Source organism: Xiphophorus hellerii, chromosome 8, assembly GCF_003331165.1.
Source record: "Xiphophorus hellerii strain 12219 chromosome 8, Xiphophorus_hellerii-4.1, whole genome shotgun sequence".
In the NCBI taxonomy this organism is placed as follows: domain Eukaryota; kingdom Metazoa; phylum Chordata; class Actinopteri; order Cyprinodontiformes; family Poeciliidae; genus Xiphophorus; species Xiphophorus hellerii.
Window position 1 is genome coordinate 23,867,159 of NC_045679.1, and position 23,643 is coordinate 23,890,801.

Consider the following 23,643-nt stretch of genomic DNA (forward strand, 5'->3'; position numbering starts at 1 on the left):
ATAAAAGTGTGTATGATTCGTGCTGATATCGTATCGGGCCAATATTGGTAGGCCTGTCGCAAAAAAATTTAGCTTGATGGTAAATGGTGCTAGAAGTTATTGCGATTAATGATACTGTTGTTTCGAGACCATTTTCAAGTAATATGATAGTTGTGGCATAATAATGCAAGAACATATTCTCAAAGATCAATAAACTTTAAATGCTAATGGACATTTAACACTGGAAGTGGAAGACATTTTAAATATCTAAAATAAACAGACAAATCAGAAACGACAAATAAAAATAATGACCAAGTCTCTGTAAACAAAATGGTTCTTCAAAAAAAAAAAAAAGGGCTAATTGAGACCAAAGCACCAGATGGAAGATTTTAATCATCCAGTTTTTGGTAGAAAGAGAGAAAAGAGAAAAACAATAAATCATGCAAATGGAATTTTTATTTATCTATTTTTTTTAACATGCGATTGATTTAATGCGACAAGCCTAAATATCAGCATCAGTCAATACTGAAAGATGCAATATCGGTATCATACCACGACCGCATTCATTTTGTCGATTTTACTGAAGACTGACTCTGACTCTGGTGGCTTTTACAAAAACAGATACCGCATAGTGACTCTCATTTCGTCTCGCGACCGCATGTTAAGTATAGACATTATGGTTCATCTTCCTGAAAACATGAGGTGTCGTCAGCGCTGCAGTTTTCCAGCGAATCGTGTCGCTGCATGTTGTTGAGCCGCTGGATAGCCGCCATCGTGTGGGACGTGGAAATGAATGGCACGCCATAACGGATTTGGTTTGCTCTCAATCAAGCGACGCCAAGCCTCTGAGGGTAACTGTTAATTAAAGAGGCCTGAATACACTCCACCGTGGCCTCAGGACGCACGTACATATTCATAGCCTGTGTCCAGATTTGATTAAAATGCCGCTTAAAGTCGACAATCAGCGTGACACAGGCGGGGCTTTAAACATCTGTTCTCCACTTGTGAGACTTTTCACAGAAAATTAGAGCGCGCGCAGATTCGTTCGTTTTAATCCCTACAATTCATTACAAGGTTAAGTTGAATTTTGCTGGTTGTGCCTCGAAAGGAGCTCTTGAAATCGGAAAAGTTGTGAATGTACGGTGTAAGGTGTGGCTTAGTTGTTTAGAGGAGACGTTTTCAGGGGGGAAAAACAAAAAATCCAGCTTTTTGACTGATATGCCAGCCTGACATTCCAGGTGGTCTTTCAAACAGAACCATCTGGAAAGTTGTCAGTGCAGACACAGAGCAGTAAAGCACGACAACGAGAGACAGGCTGTTGATAAGAGCTGCCGCTGTTCACAACAGTAAGGCCTGAAATACGCCTGCATCCCGTCGCAGGTCGCGCTTATATCCAAACTGATGTCTCAAATTCAGAGCTTGAGGAAAAAATTCAGAAAGGTTCACCTAAATCAACAGAACTGCACGTCATTATAGATGACAACTTTATTGAGGATTTATACCTGATGGGTAAAGGTTTGACCTGCGTGATGTTGACAAAAATAACATTGTGATGAGATTTCTGATCGTCTTTAGAGATGATTTGGCCTCGTCACATTCTGTGCTATGTGACATTCACATAGCACAGAATGTCACATAGTCACATTCTGTGCTATGTGACTAGGGAATGACTTCTAAATAATATCAGCATTTAAGGCAACATAAATCATACGATATACCTACTGACTAACTTCTGAATGCAGTTGGCTGCAGTGGATTTTGTTTAAGGGTATCAGAGTAAAGAGGCCTGATTACAAATAAAATTGCGCTCTTTAGATGTGCATTTCTTCAAACATTTAGAAAACCCCAGATCCCGTTTAGGGGTGCACCAATTTTCAGTTTTCTGGCTGATCGACGATTTTTAAAAAAAAAAAAAAAAACATGACCTGCCTATTTCAATTTTGACCGATTACAATTATTATGTTTTTTCTTTAATAACCAACACTTTCTGTTGCTACAAGGTCACAACACACCTCCAATATACCAATCTTATTTGATCAAAAACTATTGCACAATAGCCATGAAACAATACAGAGTTGTTTTAACTGCACATGAGATGGTTCCTTTAGTGATTTTCTGACTTATAGATGGTAGATAAGATCAATTTCACCTGTAAGTATCGGCCGACCAGCGATTGATCAGTGCACCCCTAATCCAATTACTCAAAATTCCCAAAATTGTATGAATACTGTTTCAAGGCATTATATATTATATATATCCTACCATGGTTGAATATTGACTTTGAGATGGGAAAAAAAGTCAGTTTTCCATTAAATATGCATATAAAAGCACATCAACATGCTCCTTTGTTTCAGGTGGTATTCTAACTAATTCTATGCATTGTTTGCAGATGAGATCAACTGGCCTGACGGTGAGGATGCTCCACCTCCTGATTCTCAGGAGCTCATCACCCTGCTGCTGAGACAGAACCCTCTGGAAAGGATGGGAGCAGGTGAGAAACCCTTTGACACCTGCAGAGCCGGTTCTCGTTTTCCACCTCGGCACGGTTCGGTTCGCCGCTCTAAGCTGCTGAGGTCATCGTACAGCAGAGTACTTTATCCCGTGAGCAGGCCCGAACCTCCCCGCTCTGATCAATTGCAATTATTTCCTCGCTAGTGGATGAGTCCAATTCCATGCATGGTCAGGCAGGCACTCTGAGAATCTGCAGATTGTAAAAGCGACCACGACCCGACGGAAAAAGCCTTTCGTCATTTAGAGGACGGCTCGACCAAATGTCTGCTGCTGTTGCGCTGAAAGGTCACAGGCAGGAAGTTCACGGTCATTACATTCGGTTTGTCCTGCAGCCACGAGGGGAAAAAGGAAACGCAGCGTTAGTGTTCCTTCGCCTCTTGTGTTAAACTGAAGCGTTAGGGATTTTTCCTCCTGCTCTCCTATTTTTTTTCTTCTTCTTCTTTTCACTTTGTCCCTATAAAACTTGTGTTGATCCCACCAACAGGAGGAGCATCGGAAGTGAAGCAACATCAGTTTTTCCACGACCTGGACTGGAATGGCCTGCTGAGGCAGAAGGCTGAGTTCATCCCTCAGCTGGAGTCTGAAGATGACACAAGCTACTTCGACAGTGAGTCAAAATGGAAAACATAAGCAGACGCTTTCAGATCAGTTCTTGTCTTTGCTCTTTTTCAACTTCGTGTGCTAAGGCAGCATTAAAGTAAGCAGCTTTTTATAAAGATTTTTTTAGAAAGCATGTAAGTTTTATGGAAAAAAAACTTGCGTGTTTTTAAAAATAATTTAGCAAGAAACTTGATAAATTATAAAGCTTACGTGCTTTATACCTTTTTTTTACCATTACCATCTAAAAAAAATCATGTTTTTTTCTTGAATTTTTTTTTGTTTACCATATAAAAACGAGAATTTTTTTTAAATGCTTAGAAAAAACCCCGTCCCATTTGTAATATTTTTGCCACATTACAATCTCTGAATTTACACTATTTTATTGGCATTTTATCTAATATATCAACATAAAAAAAATACAATATTTTAAAGTGAAAGCAAAAGAAAACCTGCTTTTAATTTTTTCCAACTACGAATCTCAAAAAAAGCGAGAGAGCTTAACTAAATGTACTTTTTGGACATCTCGCAAAGCTCTGCTCAATTCTTCATCTGAAAGTGCAAAGTTGTCATTAAAACTTCTCAGAAAAAATTCTCCTTTGCTCAAAGAGAGTCCACAAATAAAAGCCAAAAACAAAACATGTGTGGCTGCATAATATTTCTGCATGACACCCTAAAGAGATAACTTAAACAGTTCCACATGGTGTTGGCGGCATCATGCTGTGGGGTTGCTTATTTTAGTAGAGATTGGAATATTTAGATCTAGGAAGCTTAATACATGTCGATACTAGTAGAAAACATGAATTTGAGGCTGGAGTAACAATACTCTGCTTACTCACAATTACAGTCTTAAAAAAGCTTGTTATATCTCAATTATGGCTTTTTATTTAGTGAAGTTACCGATTTGATTGAAGCTACACAAGCCCAAAAGGCTACAGTTTCACTTTTCTTTATTTTTCATCCATTTTAAGAAAAGACGTGAAGATTTCTTGGTGGAAAATGCTGAATTGGAGCCGAAGAAATAGAGATTTAAGAGCACAACCTGAGCCAAGGCCAGCCTTTGTTTCTCTCTGCTGTCTGTCTCTCTGCTTAGCGTCTGAAAACAAGGCTTTGTGGCTGACAGAAATCAAAACTGCTGCTCTCTACCTAATTTCTTTCCTTTGGCAAAGAAATGACCCGTAAGAAAGAAAGAAGGAAAAACAAACTGTGGAGAGAAAAAAATTAAGCTAAAACCTCCCTCCTTTTCAGCTCGCTCCGAGAGGTATCACCACCTGGAGATGGAGGAAGACGACACAAACGACGAAGACTTCAACGTGGAGCTGCGGCAGTTCTCCTCCTGCTCTCACAGATTCTCCAAGGTGCCTCTTTAATCTCTGATCTTCGCGTTGCACGGGTCTCACGCTAGCGGCGTAAATGTGCCGATATCCACATCTGCCCCCATCGTTCCTTTTGGGGTTTCATGGAAATCTTCACCTAAAAATCCTGCTTTCACTCCTACTTGTTCTCTGCTACCCCTTCCCCCCCCCCCCCCGGTTGTATTAAACATTTATGTCATACATTCGCTGCACAGATTTTCTCCTTGTAAATCTGACCAGTTTTTTCTAGTAGAGTGTGAACAGCACACAGTCCAGTCCCTCACGCTGGGAGTCGTGCTGCATTGCAGTAAGCACTCCTCTCACATCAAAACGAAACATTACAGCGAGTCTCAAAAAGCAGCACGGCGTCTCAGCCGCTCTGAGTGGTTTCACCTCAGCTGCACATTTGTCAGACGCGATAAGCTCTGCGTAACACAAACAATCACACCATTATAAAACCTGCAGAATGCATTTAATCTTAAAGATTGTTGTACTTTTTGATGCATTTCGTTGTCGATTGTTTTTTAATTTTTTGTTGCCTGCGTGTCATGAAGTGAACTGTTTGTTTGTTGTTGTCAGGTCTACAGTAGCTTGGATTTGTCCCGAGGACATCTGGAGGAGAAGGGAGAGACGGAGGAGAAGAAGAGTGAGAGCCCCCTCACTGTGGACTCCCTAAGCTGGACGCCAGACTTTGCTGAAATGTAGGCGTATTTCCATCTGTGCAGAACGTCTAAACAGATCAACACCGCCTGACTGACTGCATCAGCGCATCTTTAAAAAGTCTTAAATTCATGTATCTAAAATTAAGGTTTTAAAATAACTTAAATTCATCTTAAAAATTTAGTTGATTTTTTAATATGTTAATCACAGGTCTTAAATTTTGTCTGGACATGACAAAATGGACTTTTCTGTCGGGCAACAGTTTGAGTCACACTCAGACATCTACATTGTGTTTTATTATCAGGCTAAAGACATGATAATAAAATAATAAATGCATTTATTATGTCCATAATTGAACCTACTATTAACTCAATGCTAACATACCCTTGCTAGCTAACTAAGTTGCTAGCTAGCCTTTTTGCGCCAATCATTAGGTCAGTCAGTAGGTTTGTGCATTTCTAAGGAGATGCAGGTCTTAGATCCCTCTCATGATGGTCTTAAAAAGGTCTTTGAAAGTCTTAAATTTGAGTTTGTGAAACCTGCAGAATCCCTGTAAACAATCTTCTCCAGCGTTGTTTGATTAGCTCATAAGGGCTCGTTGTCCTTTTATCCAGGCCCTCGGTGTCCCACTCGACAGACACGGACAGTACCAACCAGGTCCCCCGACCCGCTTTACTCCCGAAGTTCGCCATCTCCGCTGAGAGCGAAGGAGACGACACCTCGGGGCTCAGCGACCCCAGCAAGGTCTCCTTCTCCATCGGAGAGCTGCCTCAGGACGAGCCTGATGTCGTCACTCCTGGCAGCACTCACAGCGGAGCCACGCTATCTGGTACGAGTTAACGCCGTCGCACAGAAACATGACGTCTGGCTTTGGTTTTCTGATAAAATAAAGGTTTCAGTATGGGGCTTGTCCTTTTTAATATTTTACTTGATTAGTTTAGAATAGAATAGAATAGAATAGAATAGAATAGAATAGAAGTACTTTATTCATCCCAGCAGGGAAATTACTTCGCAGTTACAGCATAGAGACAAGACACAATAACAACTACCACTGAGTAGTAGTTGTAGATACAATAAAAAGTTTGAGATACTCTCTGATTAATTTGTATCATTGATCTGGAAAGTAGATAAAATAATACAAGTGTTTTTTCTCTCTAGGATTGTTTAATAGATCTGTTTATAAAATTATTAGAGAACTGAACACTTAAAGAAACATATCCTAGAGAAATTACAACCCAAGATTTTCCAAATGATGCCAACATTTGCAAAACTCCAGCATGTTCAGCTACAGAGGTAGAAAACTGAAAAAGATCAAACAACGCAGCCAGTTCCTTTTTGTTTTCTATTTCTTTGCTTCCTCCAACTTTATTGATGCTAAAACCAGTCCAGTTGACAATTACTTTTAACAATTGTGGTTAAACTAATTAATAACAATTAATCATTTCAGCTGTAAATTCTAAACTCCTTAATAATTGGGCCTGTTGTCAATCTGTTTTTATTCTTATAGGTTATTATAGTCGCATTCTATTAAAGCATGGAAGAGATGTTAAACTTTTCTCTCTCTCAACAAGAACAGGAGCAACTTTGATTTGACCAAACCTACAATAAGTGTAGTTTTTTTTTTTCGTCATCCAATTGCTACTTTAGTAGCAACCTCCTTAATGTCTTCTTCTGCAAACCGTTTGCACTGTTCAGGAAGCTTCTCTGAGCACCTGGACCAGTTGACGCCCAGAAGTGGGGAGGTAAAGATCCCCGATGGCTCCAGCCAGGCCCCCACAGATCCGTCGCCTCAGACGCCCTCCCTGCGACCAGAAACCGCCGCAGAGAAGACCAGACCTTTGGCCAGAGTTCCCAAGTCCGTCTCAACCGGAGCCCTCTCCCTAATGATCCCTGCTGGTAAGTCACTGAGACGGTACACAATCGAATACTGATTTCCACTGCAAAGATGCGTTTCTCACCGTGAGCTCTTAGTGATAACGTATCATATCAAAGCCGAGCGGCTCGGAGAAAGCTCTTTATAGATCTGTGCAGAATTGGACCAGCTTGACATCTGCTGCGAGATCCATTTTCCAGACCGACTGTGAGCAAACAGGCGAGTCCAAGCCAGTAATGAACAGAATTCGCAGTTAGGCCTGCGGGGGCAAGAGATCCTTGCTGCTGGGAGAGAAAATCCCATTAGCCTCACAACTCCAGCTCCAGTACCGACTCTAGGCCCAGTTTAGGTCTGATTGATTAAATAAGAGAAGCCTCTCAGGTGGTGGTTGTTTATTTCTCCAGATATCTTTGGGGCGTCTCCACTCGCCAGCCCTCTGTCTCCGTACTCCCTCTCCTCGGACCCGTCCTCCAGAGACTCGTCTCCCAGCAGAGACTCGTCCCTCTGCACCGCAAACCCACGGCAGCCCATCATTATCCACAGCTCTGGGAAGAAGTTTGGCTTCACGCTGAGGGCAATCAGGGTGTACGCCTGCGACAGCGACATGTACACAGTCTATCACATGGTCTGGGTAAGGAACATTGAAGGCTGCAGACATTTTAAGCTTGCATTCTGTTGAAAAAAAAAAGTTTTGAGATGACAATATGGTTGTTTTGACTATTTTTGGTTGTTTTTTGGTGACTCAGAATGTAGAAGATGCTGGGCCGGCACATAAAGCAGGACTCAAAGCTGGAGACCTGATTACTCACGTGAACGGAGAACCGGTTCATGGTCTGGTCCACACAGAAGTGGTGGAGCTCCTGCTGAAGGTAATGAGCACTGTACCATTACATGCTGGGTTTGTGCTCAAGTTTACTTAAATCCATGAATTAGCTGAAAATCATCTGAATGAAACTAGTAAATACTCTAGTTGTTTTGCATTTAATGTTTCTGTGGGAGAATAAGCAGCTCCCCTTCAACCTTAAATTAAAAACAGAAACGCAAAGGAAAGAAAAAACTGAAAAGTGTGGTGTGCTTATTTTTTGTTTGTTCTAGACCCTTTGAGCCACATTTCATTTCACTCAACTATTATCTCACCTTTAACTATTATCTGGTCATCTTTTCATCAATTTCTAAATTGGAATCAGATAATGATAATGATAATAATAATTTTATTTTTATTGACTTTTACAATAACCACTAAGCTAACTAAAGGGCTTTACAGTGGTATGATATAACATGACACGACACAGTATAATAAAATAAAAAGATCATTTTAAAAAAATGTCACACTACATGTTGAAAATATGTCTTGGGTCTTGATTTGATCTGGACTTTGACTAGGCCATTCTCTTTTTTTTTTGTTTTTTAGCACGCTTGGTTTTCTTGCTCACATGAATTTTGTTTCTCTTTCAGAGTGGAAGCAAAGTGGCGATCTCTACCACTCCCTTTGAAAACACGTCAATAAAAACTGGTCCAGCCAGGAGAAACAGCTACAGGAGCAAGATGGTGAGGTGTGGAAAGAAGTCCAAAAAGGAGAAGACACCAGAAAGGTAAATAATTTACAGAACTGAACATATTTTATTTTTTGCTATATTGGGAATCTTATAAACTGTTTCTACCGTGAGAGTGTAGATGCAATAAAAGGTTAGTGGATGTTGCTTTTGCTTAAGATGTGGAATCAGAAGGCTGCCGTTTCCCCCAGTGGTTCTGCTCAGAATTTAAAAGCTGCTCCTTGATTACATCTTTTTCATTATTATTAATCCTTTATTTATCCAGGAAAATCTCTTGAGACTCATTCTCATGTACAAGAGAGACCTGTTACATACAGTATATCAACAACAAATAAATTAACATTAATAATACAATCTGCTTACCATGTCTTAAAATCAAAACCACTGATTTACAGATAGGAGTACCTACAGATATATTTTCAAATCCCTTTATTCAAATTTTGAACTCCCCATGGCATTCAAGAATATAACATAAGCATTGTGTATGAAACATGTTCAGACATTGGAAGTGTTTAGTTGCATTGTCAAAATGTTACCAGGTCTACAAACCTTCTCCTTCACTTCAGCGGAAAACATCCAGAGGTTGTGGACTGCTCTGGACTAATAACACACAGAATGAACTTTAGTTTCAAGCCTTTAAAAGATTCAGCCAGCTCCAAATCTGTTCAACAATACTCGTTTATATTTTTTCACACTGTTTTATTGAGCAAAATCTATTTGAACCATGTTTAGCGTATCTGGATTTAAATTAATTGCTACGTTTCATATTTATTCACTGTGGATTCTAAAGACTTGGGGCAGATCCCGTTCCAGGCTTTGTGAATGAAATGCTTACAAGGCCTTCACAGCTGCAGGTTTTTGAAGCTCTATTCATTTAAGAGATGAATGTGGTTTCTCCATTGTTTATATAGTAGCAATTTCCATCTGCAAACATTAACTTTCAAGCGTTGCCGTGGATTCTGAGTTGAATTTTGAGTCCGTACACATAAAAATGCTTTGATATAAACCATTTCATTTCAACTTAGTCATTCCTCTGCAAGAAGGGAAACGGCGCCCTAGTCATAAGTCTTTTTTTTTTTTTACATCCTACCTTTCTTAAAGGATTACCCTGTATTTACTGAAACTCCACCAATCTACACATGATATCTGTCCAGCCGCCTTTGATGTTGTACCATACCCTGAAACCAGTTTATTTTATTTTGTGATATTACAGTCAATTCAAATGTACAGCACACTTTTTAAGATTTTTGTGAAAAATGTCAAGTCTTGTCATTTTTTTTCCACTTAATAATTATACGCTACTATGAGTTCATCCAGCAAATAGAAATTTTAATTTCAATCAACACTGTTGATTCCTGCTGATGGCTGTTTTTTGTGTTGACTTCTGTGAAGTAAACTGATATTGAGGATATAAATATATATTATTGACCCGTCTCTGCTTTCATGAAGCTTTCATACGAACGATGCATTATTCTTAGTTTTTCTTTCGTTTTTTTTCAGACGCCGCTCCCTTTTCAAACGTTTCGCCATGCAGCCTTCTCCTCTGCTCCACACGAGCCGCAGTTTCTCCTCCCTGAACCACTCTCTGTCGTCCGGCGAGAGTCTGCCCGGCTCGCCCACCCACAGCCTCTCCCCTCGCTCCCCCACCGCCGCCCTCCGAACTGCGCCGGATTTCACCCAGTCAGGTGGGAGAGTTGATCTCAACTTTGGACAAACAGATGACCTGTGTGTGCCTTTCATTTACTGATGCGTACCGTGACTTGTGCTTGTGAATTCCAGGGGGCAACTCCTCCCAGAGCAGCTCTCCCAGCTCCAGCACTCCGAACTCCCCCGCCGGCTCCGGCCACATCCGTCCCAGCACGCTGTACGGCCTCGGCCCCAAGCTGCCGAGTCAGCGGCTCCGTCAGGGGCGTCGAAAGTCTGCCGGCAGCATCCCCCTCTCTCCTTTGGCCCGTACGCCTTCACCCACTCCGCAGCCAACGTCTCCCCAGCGCTCGCCCTCTCCGCTACTGAGCGGACATCCTGTAGCGATTTCCAAGGCGGCGCAACCTTTCCCGGCCAAAATACACTCCCCTCCCACAATTGTCCGCCATATTGCTTGCCCTAAAAATGCCGAGCCTCCTCGCTCACCCCTGCTGAAGCGTGTTCAGTCCGAGGAGAAGCTGTCCCCGTCCTACGCGGGAGAGAAGAAGCACCTTTGTACCAGAAAACACAGCTTGGAGGTCACCCAGGAGGAGATTCAGGAAGAGGAGCTGAGGGCTTCTGAAGATTACACTACCCTGCAGAGCGTGGACGAAACGACTAGCGAGCCGTTGCCCGTTAATCGCCTGCGGCCCGTTGAGCAAGGCTGCTTAAAGAGGCCCGTTGGTCGTAAGGTAGGCCGACAGGAGTCTTTGGAGGAGCTTGACAAGGAGAAACTGAAATTCAAGATGGTGGTTAAAAGGCAGGACTGGTCAGAGAGGAGGGAGTCTCTGCAGAAGCAAGATGCTCTGCTTGAATCTGACTCATTGCCCCTGTGTGGTGATGAGAAGGATGAAAGTTTCCTTTTTCCAAACCAGAGCAAACCCCAGAGCAGCCCAGAGTCTGGTCTGGAGATCAAAGCTGCAAGCACAACGCTCAAAGATGTCCTCTACAAAAAACTGTCCACACGGGTCTCTGAGGGATTCGCCGAAGCGTCCGGTGCCAGCTGTGAAGGTGAAGGAAGCACCCGGTCATCTCCCTTCACTCCCCACGTGGAGCGGCAGCTCACTCGGCAGGGGAAAGACGCGCCGAAGCCCGACAGACTGGACTTCAAAGCTCCAAGCATAGAGTTCACCAGGAAGAGGCTGTCGTTTGAAGACAGAGAGGACTGCTTGTGTCGGCTGTCATCCGGCCTCCATGAGAACCTTCACTTTGGCTCCATGAGGTCCAAGAGCCTCCAGCTGGACACGGTCATGTCTCATGACCACATGAAGGGCAGCGTTCACTCAAATCCTGAAGGTCTAACCCCCAAGCTTTACTCAGGGAGAGAAGGGAGTGCTGTGGAGAAACTCCAGCTCATTTCCTCTGCGGAGTCTGCACTGAGGAAGACTTCATCCGAGTACAAACTCGAGGGACGCCACGTCTCCTCACTTAAGCCCCTGGAGGGGACTCTGGACATTGCTCTGCTTTCAGGGCCGAGGGTTTCCAAAACCGAAAGCTGCCTGTCCAAAATTACAGACCACACAAGCGACACTCTCTCTCTGAGTCCATCGGTACGCCTCAAAAGTCCAACTGATAGACAGATCACCGTCCCCCAACTGAAGGCCGATAAGGTGAAAACTTCTCTGACATGTTTGCCAAGTAATGAAGTTGTCTTGCCTGTAACCAGCGCCGTTGTCTCCAAAGAGCAGGCAAATACTGCAGCAGCAGACATTAAAATTGCTTCAATCGTTGATAAGACACAAGACAGACACAGAGACTCTTTAAAGCCTTCAGGAGTCAAACAAGATGGCCGTGCCGGTGTAAAGGCCTCCTCTTCTTTAGTCCATGACCTCAGAGGCCCCAGACACACCTCCCACTTCCCCTCCAGTGGGAAAACACCCTCCATACGGGAAGTGAGCAACGAAGATCAGGAGGACGAAGCAGAGCAAGAGGAAGTTTTGCCAAACACCGCATCACCAAATCAAAACGGGTCAGAAACGGTGGCATCTTTGAGTTCAGCGAGGCTGGAGGTAAACAGCACAACTCCTTCACATGTTGAGGTGGTTGGTAATGAAAGGCCACGAAGGCAGAGCACAGACTCTGGTTTGGATACGGGTAAGCATCTGAGTGCTGAGAAACCAATATCCGCTGTTAGCTCGGGGCAAGTACAGAACGTCCCCGCTCCTGAGCTCACTCCAGAGAATGTGTTTTCTAAACAGCAGCCACTCAACATCTGCTCCTCAGACGCACAGGCAAGAGTTCCTATCACAACATCAGCATTATCTTCCGAGGGTGATGATAAATCCAACTGTTTAAATCCTGAAGTCACCTGCGGAACATCTGCTGGTGAAGATGTGGCGCTGTCTAGCAGAGGAACGAACAGAACGAGCTCTGAAATCAATACCGGTGCCTCCAAAATGGAGCAAATCACAAACACTTCTTTCAATCTTGCAACAAAAGAGAACATAAATGTGAACAGAAAAACTAACTCCGCACCTGCGGATGACTCACAGGACATGTTCCTGAAGAAACAACTTCCTACAATCTCAAAGAACTCTGTGTGTTTGAAAGATGTTGGGCAATCCTCTAAACTCTGTCCAGCTGAAAAAGCACAGCACAAACCATCGGATTCAGAGTTCAAGAAGGGAGCAAAGGAAAACACTGCGAAACTCAAAGTTTCACCTCCAAATGAAAATGCTTCGAGTCCTAAAGGTAAATCGAGGCCTGAACCCCAAACTGAAGGTTTTGCATCTGTGAAGAATTCAAATCTACCTGAAGTAAAGTCTCACATCACAACTCCTCCAATCCCAAGCACAAAACACCCTAAGGAATCTGGAGCCACTACTACAAATGTTCAAGCAACTAAGGACATTAAACGCGGAGAGGTGTCATTGTCCGTCGGGTGTGGCATGAAGCTGGAAGAACCACCGCAGCCAACACAGTCACCCAAGCAAAAGGTGACCCAACCCAATGGTTCTTTTACCATAAAAGATAGCCCAGACACAAAGTCAAAACCCCTGCCTCCTAAAACAGCATCGTCAATTCCTCTTATCAAACAAAATCTGGATGCAAAACCAAAAGATCGTTCACCCAAAAACCAACCTCACCCTGATTCTAAACCAAAAGATAGAATCTTGCCTCTCCCTTCGCTTCAGCAGTCGCCCAAGGTTAGCCCTCCTCCCAATCCTCCACCGGTACTGCCAAAGCCTGCAGTGAAAAAGGACACGTACTTGCCGAGCCAAGGAGACGCCTTAGACAAGGTCAGGTGCGAGTCTGTGGTCAAGGGGTCTAAGGACGCGCTCAAACAAGACGGTCACAAGCCTCCAGACGCACAAAACACAACCCCACTTGACAAGCAGCTCTCGTCTGGCCGGAAGGAGCAGGCGGACAGGAAGAAAAAAGACGCCGTTCCAGAGGTCACGTCTGCGCAGAAAACTACAAAAAGGGACGCATCCCGGGTTTCTCCCTCAACGCTCAAAGAGACTTCAGATAAGGACGGTAGCAGGTGCAAGCAGCAGAAGGATTTACCCCGTAACTGCAGTAACAAGAAGTAAAAACACAAAGGAAGTTCAAATGATTTGTCAGCATCATCATGCCTTCTTTTTTTTCCCTTTTTTTTGGTGGGGAGGGACAGGAGGGGTTTACTTGAGGACCGGCCAAGCTGTTACATGCCGATTCAGGTGTTGGCGTCTCTTAATTTGCCGATGACGTTGGTGTTTTTCTCTCAAGTCAAATGAATGTGTGAAGGTTTGTTTGTTTTCCTCACCAAAGGCTTCGTGCAATCAGTACGTCAGAGGCTGTAATGTGATGAAGAGTCAGTGCCATAAAGGATTTCGAATTGCACTTTTACTTGTGGACTGGGAGGACCCGATGCCAAGGTCTTTTTAATGCAGTAGACCACATGATTTTACTAAGTAGTTTAGCTACCGGGGTTTGTTGGGTTTTTTTTTTCCTGCCTGGTATGATCCGCCTGATTCAAGTTTGTCGATAAGTGGGTGCTTGTTCACCTACAACATTAACATACAGAATCATGTTCTGGTTCTTAGAGAAGGGGCCTTAGACATGTGGGGAAATGAAACCTCTTGCTGTTCTTAGCAAGGAGTTGCTTATTCACATTCCTTTGACATCTGTACATATATAGTTCTGATTTTTATGCAATATGGTGTAAATAAGATACTGTAAAACTGGGGTGGGGGGGAGGAAAACATGGACTTACAATGATTGTTTGTATTATATGTAAAGATTTTGCCGTGTCTTGTTTGTATTACTCGACATGAAGACGTTCTGCTCTGTGGTCTGAAGTCTCATCCTCTCTGACGTCTATCGTGTTCCAAAACTGACTTGAAGAGGGACAACGTTTGAGGAGCTAAACTGGGCTATTTCTTTTAAATGTAGCATTATAAATTACTACAAATATATATTAAACTGTGAGGGCTATCAGCGTTTCCTAAGAATGTCTCTATCGTTCGTTTGGCGTGCTTGCAGGCTAGCTTGCGGTTTTGAAGAATGCTAAGCGATTGTTCGATTTGAAGGAATAAACGAGCGCTTCTGTTGAGTTGAAGTCCTTGGTCACACGAGGAATGTGCCATCTTAAAGGGTCGGTGTTCAACTGTTTCACTGTCGGGGTGTCTGTGCTGTCTTCGGTCAACCTTAAGCTTCACCTTAAGGTAGCAAAAGAGTGTTAGCATTAGTTTATGTCCATGGCGTGCAAATACTCTGTACCACACCTACAGGCTGTCATGTATCCTTATTCACTCTTTGACTATTCATGGCGTTGGATTGCAAACCCTGTAGAAAATTAGCAGAAATTAGCGTAGGACATTATTTTTAGCAGTATATACTGTTTTATTGGGTTTTTTTTTTTTAAAAATCTCTACTACTTGTATAAAAGCTATAAATTAATCTTGACACAAAGCATATCTAAATGTTCCACACCGTCTCCAATAATTATTGACTTTAGGGATGCTATCGTGAACCAATCGGATGTTTTCCTCGCATTAGATATTGTAAAGCTGTTATTGTAAGAAGCCGCACCTTAAATGTTTGTTCACCGAGTCGATATAAATTAGGAGCTAAAAGTAGAGCCGACACCTCATTTTCATTTCCCCGTCCCCCCCCGTTTATGTTCCCAAGGCGACGGACGTCTAAAAGCACATTCAGTGTTTGTTTACAAAGCCTCATGGATGTATATTTTGTATATTGTTAATTTGCCAAATCTGTATTCTGTGTCTCAGATGATGTTGCTGATAGCCATGTGAGACCTTTGCTCCCCTGCCAGCAGGATATTCGTTTTGTGCGGTAATCAGTGTTCTTATGCGTCAAGTTCTTCTCGTCTGCTTGTCCCTCCAGGTCCCTTAGTTTCTCTGTGCGACACTGGTATTAGGTGAACTCGCCCTCTATGGTTTGTCTTTTAGAAAATGTGCAATAAAAGTGTTTTTGTGTTTTTGTATCTTGCCCAAGAAAAGCTCTGTGGATGTCATAGATGTTGTATATTAACAGATATTTATACTTCTAATGTTGCGTAATACTGAAAATAAAATGAGATTCTAAATGATCCGTTTTGTCTCCATTTGGTTTCCTTATGTGTGCTGATTTCTGCATGTTTTGCTTACTTTTATGAGAAACTTAAGTGAAAAGGCAAAGTCGACACTTATCCAAGACGCATTAAATATCCTCAGTATGAGTTTAGAAAGTTGTTCCCTAAGCGGTGCAAAAGAAGTATCTTTGTTTGTCTTGATCACAGAAACATGCGATTAAAGGCTGAATTTATTAGTCCACTTTAATTCAGTTATAAATTAATTGGGGGGAGCAAAAACATTTTTTGAAGACCCATTTTCTGAGTCTAACATAAAAATGCTTTTGACTTGAATCTCATTTTTCGAGTCATTTGCAAGTATAAAAGTCTAGATTATGTGTTTTTTTTTTAAATTAGTTTTTTCTTGGCCCGCATGAAAAATTTTTTTTGGTGGAGAGCAAAGAAAATGTGATCTAATATGAAATATATTTCAACAACCATTAGAGTGAAGAGTTTTTTTTTTTGTTTTTGCTTAGAGCAAGTAAAATAAAAAAATATTTTCTGTTATGGCGTTTAAGCCTTTTTTTCCTTTTCATCCAACATACAAAAAAAAGATTTAAACAATCAAACAAAAAAACGTCTGGGGATTTTTCCAAGTATTGTTTTTGTGTGTGTATGTGTTTCGGCCTCAAAGGGAAATAGGAAAAATATTTTCTCTCATTTTTACTAAGTGTTTTTTTCTTCTCTGAAGAAACTTGGTTTTATCCCAAGACTTGTCGTCTTTTTTTTCTTTTATTGACCCATGAAGGGTCATTTTTAAACACAACTTTGTCCTCGTTTTTTTATTATTATTATTTAATTTTTTTTGCCAGCACACTTTTTATTTTACACCCTAACTGAATAAAAAGAGACGTTTTTGTCTAATTTAAAGTCACACAGTGGTTCACATTTCAGCTCTATGTGAACCAATAGTTGCTGTTCCGTGTTGGTGTCTCATCACATGTCATGTATCCCATCAGCTCACACTTCCTGTTTCAACCGAGGGGATTTATTTCATCCAACAACTGTACCAAAGTGTTTAAATCCAGTAAATCTGCAATACATAAATGGGTCAAACGATACTGCAGTACCGGTAGGGGGCAGTATCTCTCTACTCCTGTGCCAGGGCGGGTGAAGTTAAAGTAGGTCTCCTGTTATGCAACATGTGCAGAGTGAAGCTGCAGGGAAACTGAGGTGTTATAACGCAGCATATTTCCAGCAGCTTGTTTCACTCATTTCTCAAACTGTATGCAGTACAAAAAAATGACATGAAGTCCAACAAACCTATGTTTTAATGTAATATGTTATAACTGAGAGTAAGTTTACCTTGTTAAGCCTTTGTCATGGGGGGGTAAGAAAAAATATATATCACATGATGTCACCATTATACCCACACCTCCATCACAAAGCAGTTTGCCTCGCTCAGCAATGTCCTCGCTTCTGTTTCTTGCGGCCTTCTGTCTTCAGAGGAGCGCTGTCAGTAAATCAAAGTTAGCATTGTTCATTAATCAGCATGTGCCGATGCAGAGAACGTTTCCCCGGCTTCCCTCCCCCCCCCCCCCCCCCCCCCCCCCCCCCCCCTTGACACTTGCAGAAAGCAAAGCGAACGTTGTTCTATCCCCATCAGGCAGACTTCTTTCTCCGGCGGCCATCTTTTATTCTCCTAAATCTGCGAAAGCAACCTCGGATCTCCGCGCCGCGTTTCATCTCTTCGTCGGTTCTCGCTGCCACTTTAGAGGAAAGAAATGATCAATTATTCAGCCGATGGTCGTCATAAGCCCGAACCGGCGAGTGGAAGGTTCCCGATCCGGTTCCCGAAAGCGGATCGATACTGATGATGTGACGTCACAGCGCGCGTTGGTATTGATACGGTGGGGTGTGAACACGGGGCTGGGGCGATATTCAAGTCTGTTTGCACACACAGAATCAGATGCATCATAAAGGGTAAAAACGGAAAGGCCGTCTGGAGGTAAAAGCTTGTAGCAGTCATTACTCTGATGTGAGCACACTGCCACAGATGAACCCTACCACTGTGACTCTGCTTTACGCTCTCACTGTAAGGAGGACTCTCTCTCTTTTGCCTATGCTTGCAATATGCAAAAGAAACTGCAGTAGGAAAAATACGGCAAAAAAAATCCACTTTTCATAAAAACATGTCCCGGTGCATCTCCGTCAGCTTTGCGTTATCTAGAGACTGAAATGTTCCACATTCTTTTGCAAAAAAAGAGCTTCCACGGAGCTCAGTCCGGGTTGGATTTAGTTGGAAGGCTTTCCAAGTATTTTCCCAGATGTTCTACTATGTTCACAGCTGGATACTGAGTGAACACACGTGACGGACGTTGTCAACGTTGTCAGTTGTTGTATTGTTTAATGGGAGCACACAAAACACAAAAACCAGAACTCGGCGTCGTGGTCTTGCTCTTCCCCCCACACGCTGAGTGTTTACATGTAGTCCACTGTTTACACAGGTTAGCTAGGTTAGATTAGGACACGCCCTCCGACCAGAACACGAGGTTCCCAACCACACCTAATACCCTGATGACTTCACTTTTTGATACTTTTACGCTTTGCCGTCTTAACCACAAACAATGTGATGAAAAAACCTCGAGGTGTTAGTGCTAAGCTTATAAAAACTGTGACACATCATTGGATTGTCTCAGACCACAAGAACAGTTCTCAGAGTCGTTTCATCTGTCTGAGGCCGTTTCTGTTCTTACTTTGGCTGCACTGCAGGAACTGATTGCAGGAACCAGATGAGCGCAAAACCTAGAGCTTCTTGTTTTGTTTTGGAAGAAATTTACAACACGGTGTCATACGCCGGTCCACAATGCCATTATTCCAAACAGAAAAATCTTTTTTTTTTAAAGTTTGAAAATGGACATAGAGACGCATTTTATTTTTGGAGACTGTGAAGTACGGCGGGAGGTGGCTTTGCTGCAGGAGGAATTGGTGCTCTTCATAAAATATGAGGGAACAACATTATGCGGAAATATCGAAGCGATAAAGTCGAACCTTTAGCTCGAATGGACGTTTTAAATGGAAAATGAGCCCAAACTCGATATGTTTAATGAGAACAAAGGGGAAGTTTTAGAGTGGTCATCTCACATGTCTGATCTTAGTTCAGCTAAAAGCCAAGTGTGAGCAAGGGAGCCTGTAAACCTGACCCAGTTAAACCAATGAGTCAAAATCGTAGCAAACCGCATTAAGAAGCTTAAGGAATGATAGCCAAAAACATTTTGATGTTGTTTCAACTGTACATATGAAAATCCTTTGGCAATAAGTGTACATTTTTCAGTATATATTAAACTATTACAGTTTTTATTTATTTATTTATTTATTTTTTGCTTAATAGTGGTGTGGCTTCCAAAACAAGTAAAGTTGATATTTCTCGGACGCCCCCTACTGGTGTGGAGGCTTGCTGCTCAACACAAACTGAACAAAAGATGGAAAAATAACCAAAACAACTAAAGTTGATATTTCTTAGGCGCCCCCTACTGGTGTGGAGGTCTGCTGCTTACGTTGCTTGGGCGTTGGGCTGGGTTTGTATGCAGTCCTGACTGGATGTAGAGATTTTAAAAACAAACTCATGTGAAGTGGTACAAAGGTGAAAGTTCATAAAGTCAGCCAGCTTCTGTCTCTAGGGGATAAGATCTTTGGATAATGCTCCTAAATAACAGTTTGGATCTGTTGTTGGATATAAGTTAAAAGGGGGGAACATTCGCTAACTTTTTTTTCCCCTCTCACTGCAACTAAAGAACAGTGAGGTGGGGTGAAAAAGGCGAGTTTGAGTCGTACAAACAGAGACGGTGAAAACAGCGGTGGGAAGGAAGACTCCCTGTTCCCGCGCACTCCTCCTGCAATCGGAGACGCGCAGATAAATCCACTCTGGCCTGTATTAACTTTGCTGCTGGAATTTGTTTGAGTACATTCTGTGACTTGGGGAGAAGCCAAAAAACTCCAGCCCTGCTCTCATATCTCATGTTGCAAGCGATGGCTGCCGGCCGAGCGCGAGCCCACAGCCGCCGGGCTCGTCGTGCGCGCGGGATGTGGAGGAGGAGGAGGAGGAGGAGGAGGAGGAGGAGGGGGGCGCGCGCTTTCTGTAGGAGTTTGTCGGCTCTCGCGCTCGAAAAATAATGAACAAAACTTATGATGTACTTTCGTTTGTACTGCTTTTGCAGTTCCAGAGCTCTGTTTGCCTTTTAACAGGTCATTTACTCCAGTTTCTGCCGCACTGAATTCCACTCTCCTGACTGCGCTCATTAAAGCTCGTGCGGTCCCGCGGATTTCATGTACGTTTTTCAGGAACGTGGTAAACATCCTTTATGATTATGCGATAAAACTCCTCTGCATGTCCCGTGCCCAGCCTGCATGTCATGCGATCTATGTCTGTGTACTTTCTGAAACATATTTCGGTGTGTTGATCCAGTCCTTTTGTGCATGGTGGTGCAATTTAAACATGGAAAAATAAAGTGTTTGTGTGTGTTTGTATACGTGTGTGTGTGTGTGGTGACCGGTTGAAAGTGGGCGAGTAAGCGCAAGAGTCAACATCGCGCAGGGTATAAACCGGGTGGGAGACCAATAAAAGGCCGTTTTATTTTCAGAAATCGTGGAAGTGCAAGTGTTGCAACAATTAGAGACGTAAAAACCTGATTCTCATGCAACTAAGGTTTAATTGGAAGCCTCTCGAGGTGCGTGTGTGGCACAAAGAAAATGAGCACAATGACTAAAACCATCACGGCCTGTGCGGTGAAATGGGAGGATGAAGTTGGAGTCGATGATATTGTGGTTCCTTTTAGTCGATTCGAGATGCTAAGACGAGCTAAGAGCCCAGACACACAGTGTCGTTTCTGCACGCTCTTATATTCCCCATTGATTTCATCTCGGTGTTTAAACGGGGAGATGATGTCTGCGTGCGTGCGTGCGTGTAGGGGTGTGTGTGCGTGTGTCTGCGTGCGTGTGTGTGTGTGTGTGTTTCTTTCGGGGCGTGGTGCTCGATATGTAGAAGGAAATTAGCAACATATGAATCCAAATCAGTGGCTCGGCTATGGTTTTACTGGACGGGTGGAGCGTTCATGGTCACTGATTTTAATTTTCAGCACTTCGTTTTACGTTTGCACTTTTAAAAGTAGGGTGTGTGTGTGTGCGTGTGTGCGTGATACGACGGCACATTGTCGATACAAAGAAACAATGAGGTGTAAACTTCCGGCTAAAAACGCAGAAATTTTGAGATTAATCTTAGACTTTTTCTGGGAAAAGAAATACTTGGAAATTTACTCACATTTTTTTTGAAGGTAGCATGTTTTTTTTGTTTATTTGTTGTTTTTTTTTTTTTTGGTGCAAGACAACCATTTTATGTATGTGTCACAACCTCTCGGTGTAATGGCTAATAAAAAGTCAACCACACTGGGAAAGTCGTATAATTAAATAGAAACGGTGTTTGTCATCAGTGAAACTCTGTTAGCTAAACTCTGGGACAAGCTAGCTGTTATTAGCATTACAAGCTAGCTTGGATAGCTATCAATGGTTTAAAATTCTAACAAAGAAGTGGCAAGTTTACTGGCTAGTGTTGTACATACAGTAAGTTACATTGAATGAACATATTAAAGAACAACATCTTAGTTTTGCTGCACTATTTTCAAAAATATCAAGTTAGCCGTTTAGGGGCTAACTTTGTGCTAATAAGCTGATGCTAGTCATAAAAACGGTTCGAAAACAACAGAGTTAAGCCCTTCGCAAGATTCAGATGGGTTTTTTTAAATTTATTTATTTTATTGGCACTTAGATGTGCTCATTTCTCTGAGATTATACAACCAAGACTGAAACAATCAGCAGAAAACTCGTAAAAACACTCCAGAGAGCTGAAGGGGAACTCCAAGGAGATAAGACCGGCGAAGTGATCCCTTTGAAACAACCTCCTCTATCTTACACTTTGGCCTGATCTCAAAGTTCACCCCGAAGGCTGAACGTTAAACCGTCACAGACCGAGCTGACAGAGCAGCAGAAGCGCAGCAAGTTTTTTAGTTCATGAGAGAAATGGTACATTCTGTTACAACAGCACGTGTTGCCCAAGGGCAACAAGAAAACCCGCTGTAGGACTTTATAGTCTGCATGTTTGGAAAAGTATGTATACACCAGAACCTCGGCACCAAGGCCATATGCCATTTAGATTATTTTTTTAAATGTTATTCTATTCAGTAGAGGACAGTGGATTATTTATTGCAACATTAGTCCCAATCCTGAAATTGTTGCTTAGTCTTCACTGCAAAAATCTGACCAAGTATTTTTAGTCTGGTTTCTACTGCAGATATCTTAGTTTTGTCTTATTTAAAGTGTACTAACGTGTAAATAACCATTCAGCTAGATGTAGGATCTTGTTTTAAGTAAATAATTCCTTAATTTTGATTTGTGTTTTAAGTACTAGTTCTGTTGACAAACCATTTCACTTATCACCTGGGAAAAATGTCTTGTTTGAAGTGAAATACTCTGCCAATGAAAGTAGTTCATTTGATTAATATTCAGGAATTATTTAGTTAAAACAATATATCTTGCTGAAACGTGACTTATAAGTTCGTTTTGTCTTATTTGAAGTGTGCAAAGACAATTTTGCACTACAAACTAGACCAAAGATACTTGGTAGGATTTTGTGTTTTTGCAGTGTTGGTTCAATTACAGTTGCTCTGTAGCAAACAGTGGATCCACCCCGCAGTCTGGAAATGTGTGATCTCAAAGAGGCCACTGACTTCTCAGAACATTTTAAGGCATTCATGACTAAGATATACACATAAAAAAAAAAAAGAAAAACAGACTCCCTCAGGATCTGGCCCAGTTCCTCTGCAAACTCAGAGTTTGGTATTGAGCCCAAGCAGGATTCAGCAGAACACCTGTGGTGCAGAGTACAAGTGCCAGCGGGAGATCTCGAGAGAGCGATCGATAATTTCTGGAAAGATGTGGTTGAAAAAAAAAAAGATAAAAGAGCCCTGCATGCTGAACCACAACAGCGGCAGCGTTTGCTTTGTAGAGCCGCTTGTCACATTTCACCTGCACGAAAAGACTTTTGATGGTTTTTGTCACGTACGCTGTAAGAAATGCAGCATTCTCACAGCCTTTGAGAAATCTGAAAGAGTTTTCAGTCCGGATTTGTAAATAACACTCAGTTCAAAGCTACACTAGCCTGGAGAAGTGGCCTAGATTAAATAGAAATATTGTGCATCCTTTTTTCATTTAAATTTTTTCATTTGTGCCAGCTATTCACTCTGAAGTATCTGATTCACAAAGCAAATAGCGCTAATATTATGCAGAAGTGTTAGCACCTGTTGGAGCAGTTTAAACATGACCTTCTGCCATAATCACAGCAAAAACCAAAGAGACGAAGGGTGAAAGAGGACCACTAATGTTACTGTGGCTTCGTTCAAAACTTTATGAATATTAACTGCTTCGCTTTAGAGATGTCCGTTACTTTACTCATAAAGATGTTTTAAAGCTTTCACTTTAATTTTTTTTTATCCAATAAAAATTTTAGGATTTTGCTAGTTTTGTTCATAGTGAGGTTTATCAGGGAAGTACTGTAGCTATTCAAAATTTGTACTTTTTGGCATAGTGGGTCTTATTAACAATAACATGCTATAATAATGTGATTTTGAACACTTGCTTCAAATAACTTTTCATTGAAACTTTAAAGGCCAAGACATGTATATGTAAAAAACCAATGTCAGTGAGGGAAGTATAAAACAAATTTGTGACATTTATTAGAAGACAAATATTCACTTTTGCTTCCTATCCACTATTTTTCACCTTATTTATGAAAATGGATCCTTGTTATGCTAAATTAATAGATGCTCCTAAGTCCTTATGTTGTGAGTAGGGGTGTAATGGCAAACTATACTGGATTCACGAGAACGT

General features: G+C 42.0%; 1 protein-coding gene across 10 annotated transcripts in view; it reads left to right on the forward strand.

Moving 5' to 3' along the window:
- The window catches only part of mast4 (microtubule associated serine/threonine kinase family member 4), a 104,565-nt gene extending 88,819 nt beyond the window's left edge, over nt 1–15,746 (forward strand). For 9 of the 10 annotated variants that reach the window (XM_032569060.1, XM_032569050.1, XM_032569052.1 and 6 more), the window contains 11 exons: nt 2,369–2,470; nt 2,975–3,097; nt 4,336–4,445; nt 5,022–5,143; nt 5,717–5,931; nt 6,798–6,998; nt 7,380–7,606; nt 7,722–7,844; nt 8,431–8,567; nt 10,029–10,213; nt 10,308–15,746. In XM_032569060.1, the coding sequence (XP_032424951.1) occupies nt 2,369–2,470; nt 2,975–3,097; nt 4,336–4,445; nt 5,022–5,143; nt 5,717–5,931; nt 6,798–6,998; nt 7,380–7,606; nt 7,722–7,844; nt 8,431–8,567; nt 10,029–10,213; nt 10,308–13,744 (4,982 nt within the window). In that variant the 3' untranslated portion in view covers nt 13,745–15,746. The remainder of the gene's footprint in view (nt 1–2,368; nt 2,471–2,974; nt 3,098–4,335; nt 4,446–5,021; nt 5,144–5,716; nt 5,932–6,797; nt 6,999–7,379; nt 7,607–7,721; nt 7,845–8,430; nt 8,568–10,028; nt 10,214–10,307) is intronic. The other variant, XM_032569057.1, reaches the window with a different exon arrangement.
- The last annotated feature ends 7,897 nt before the right edge of the window (nt 15,747–23,643 follow it).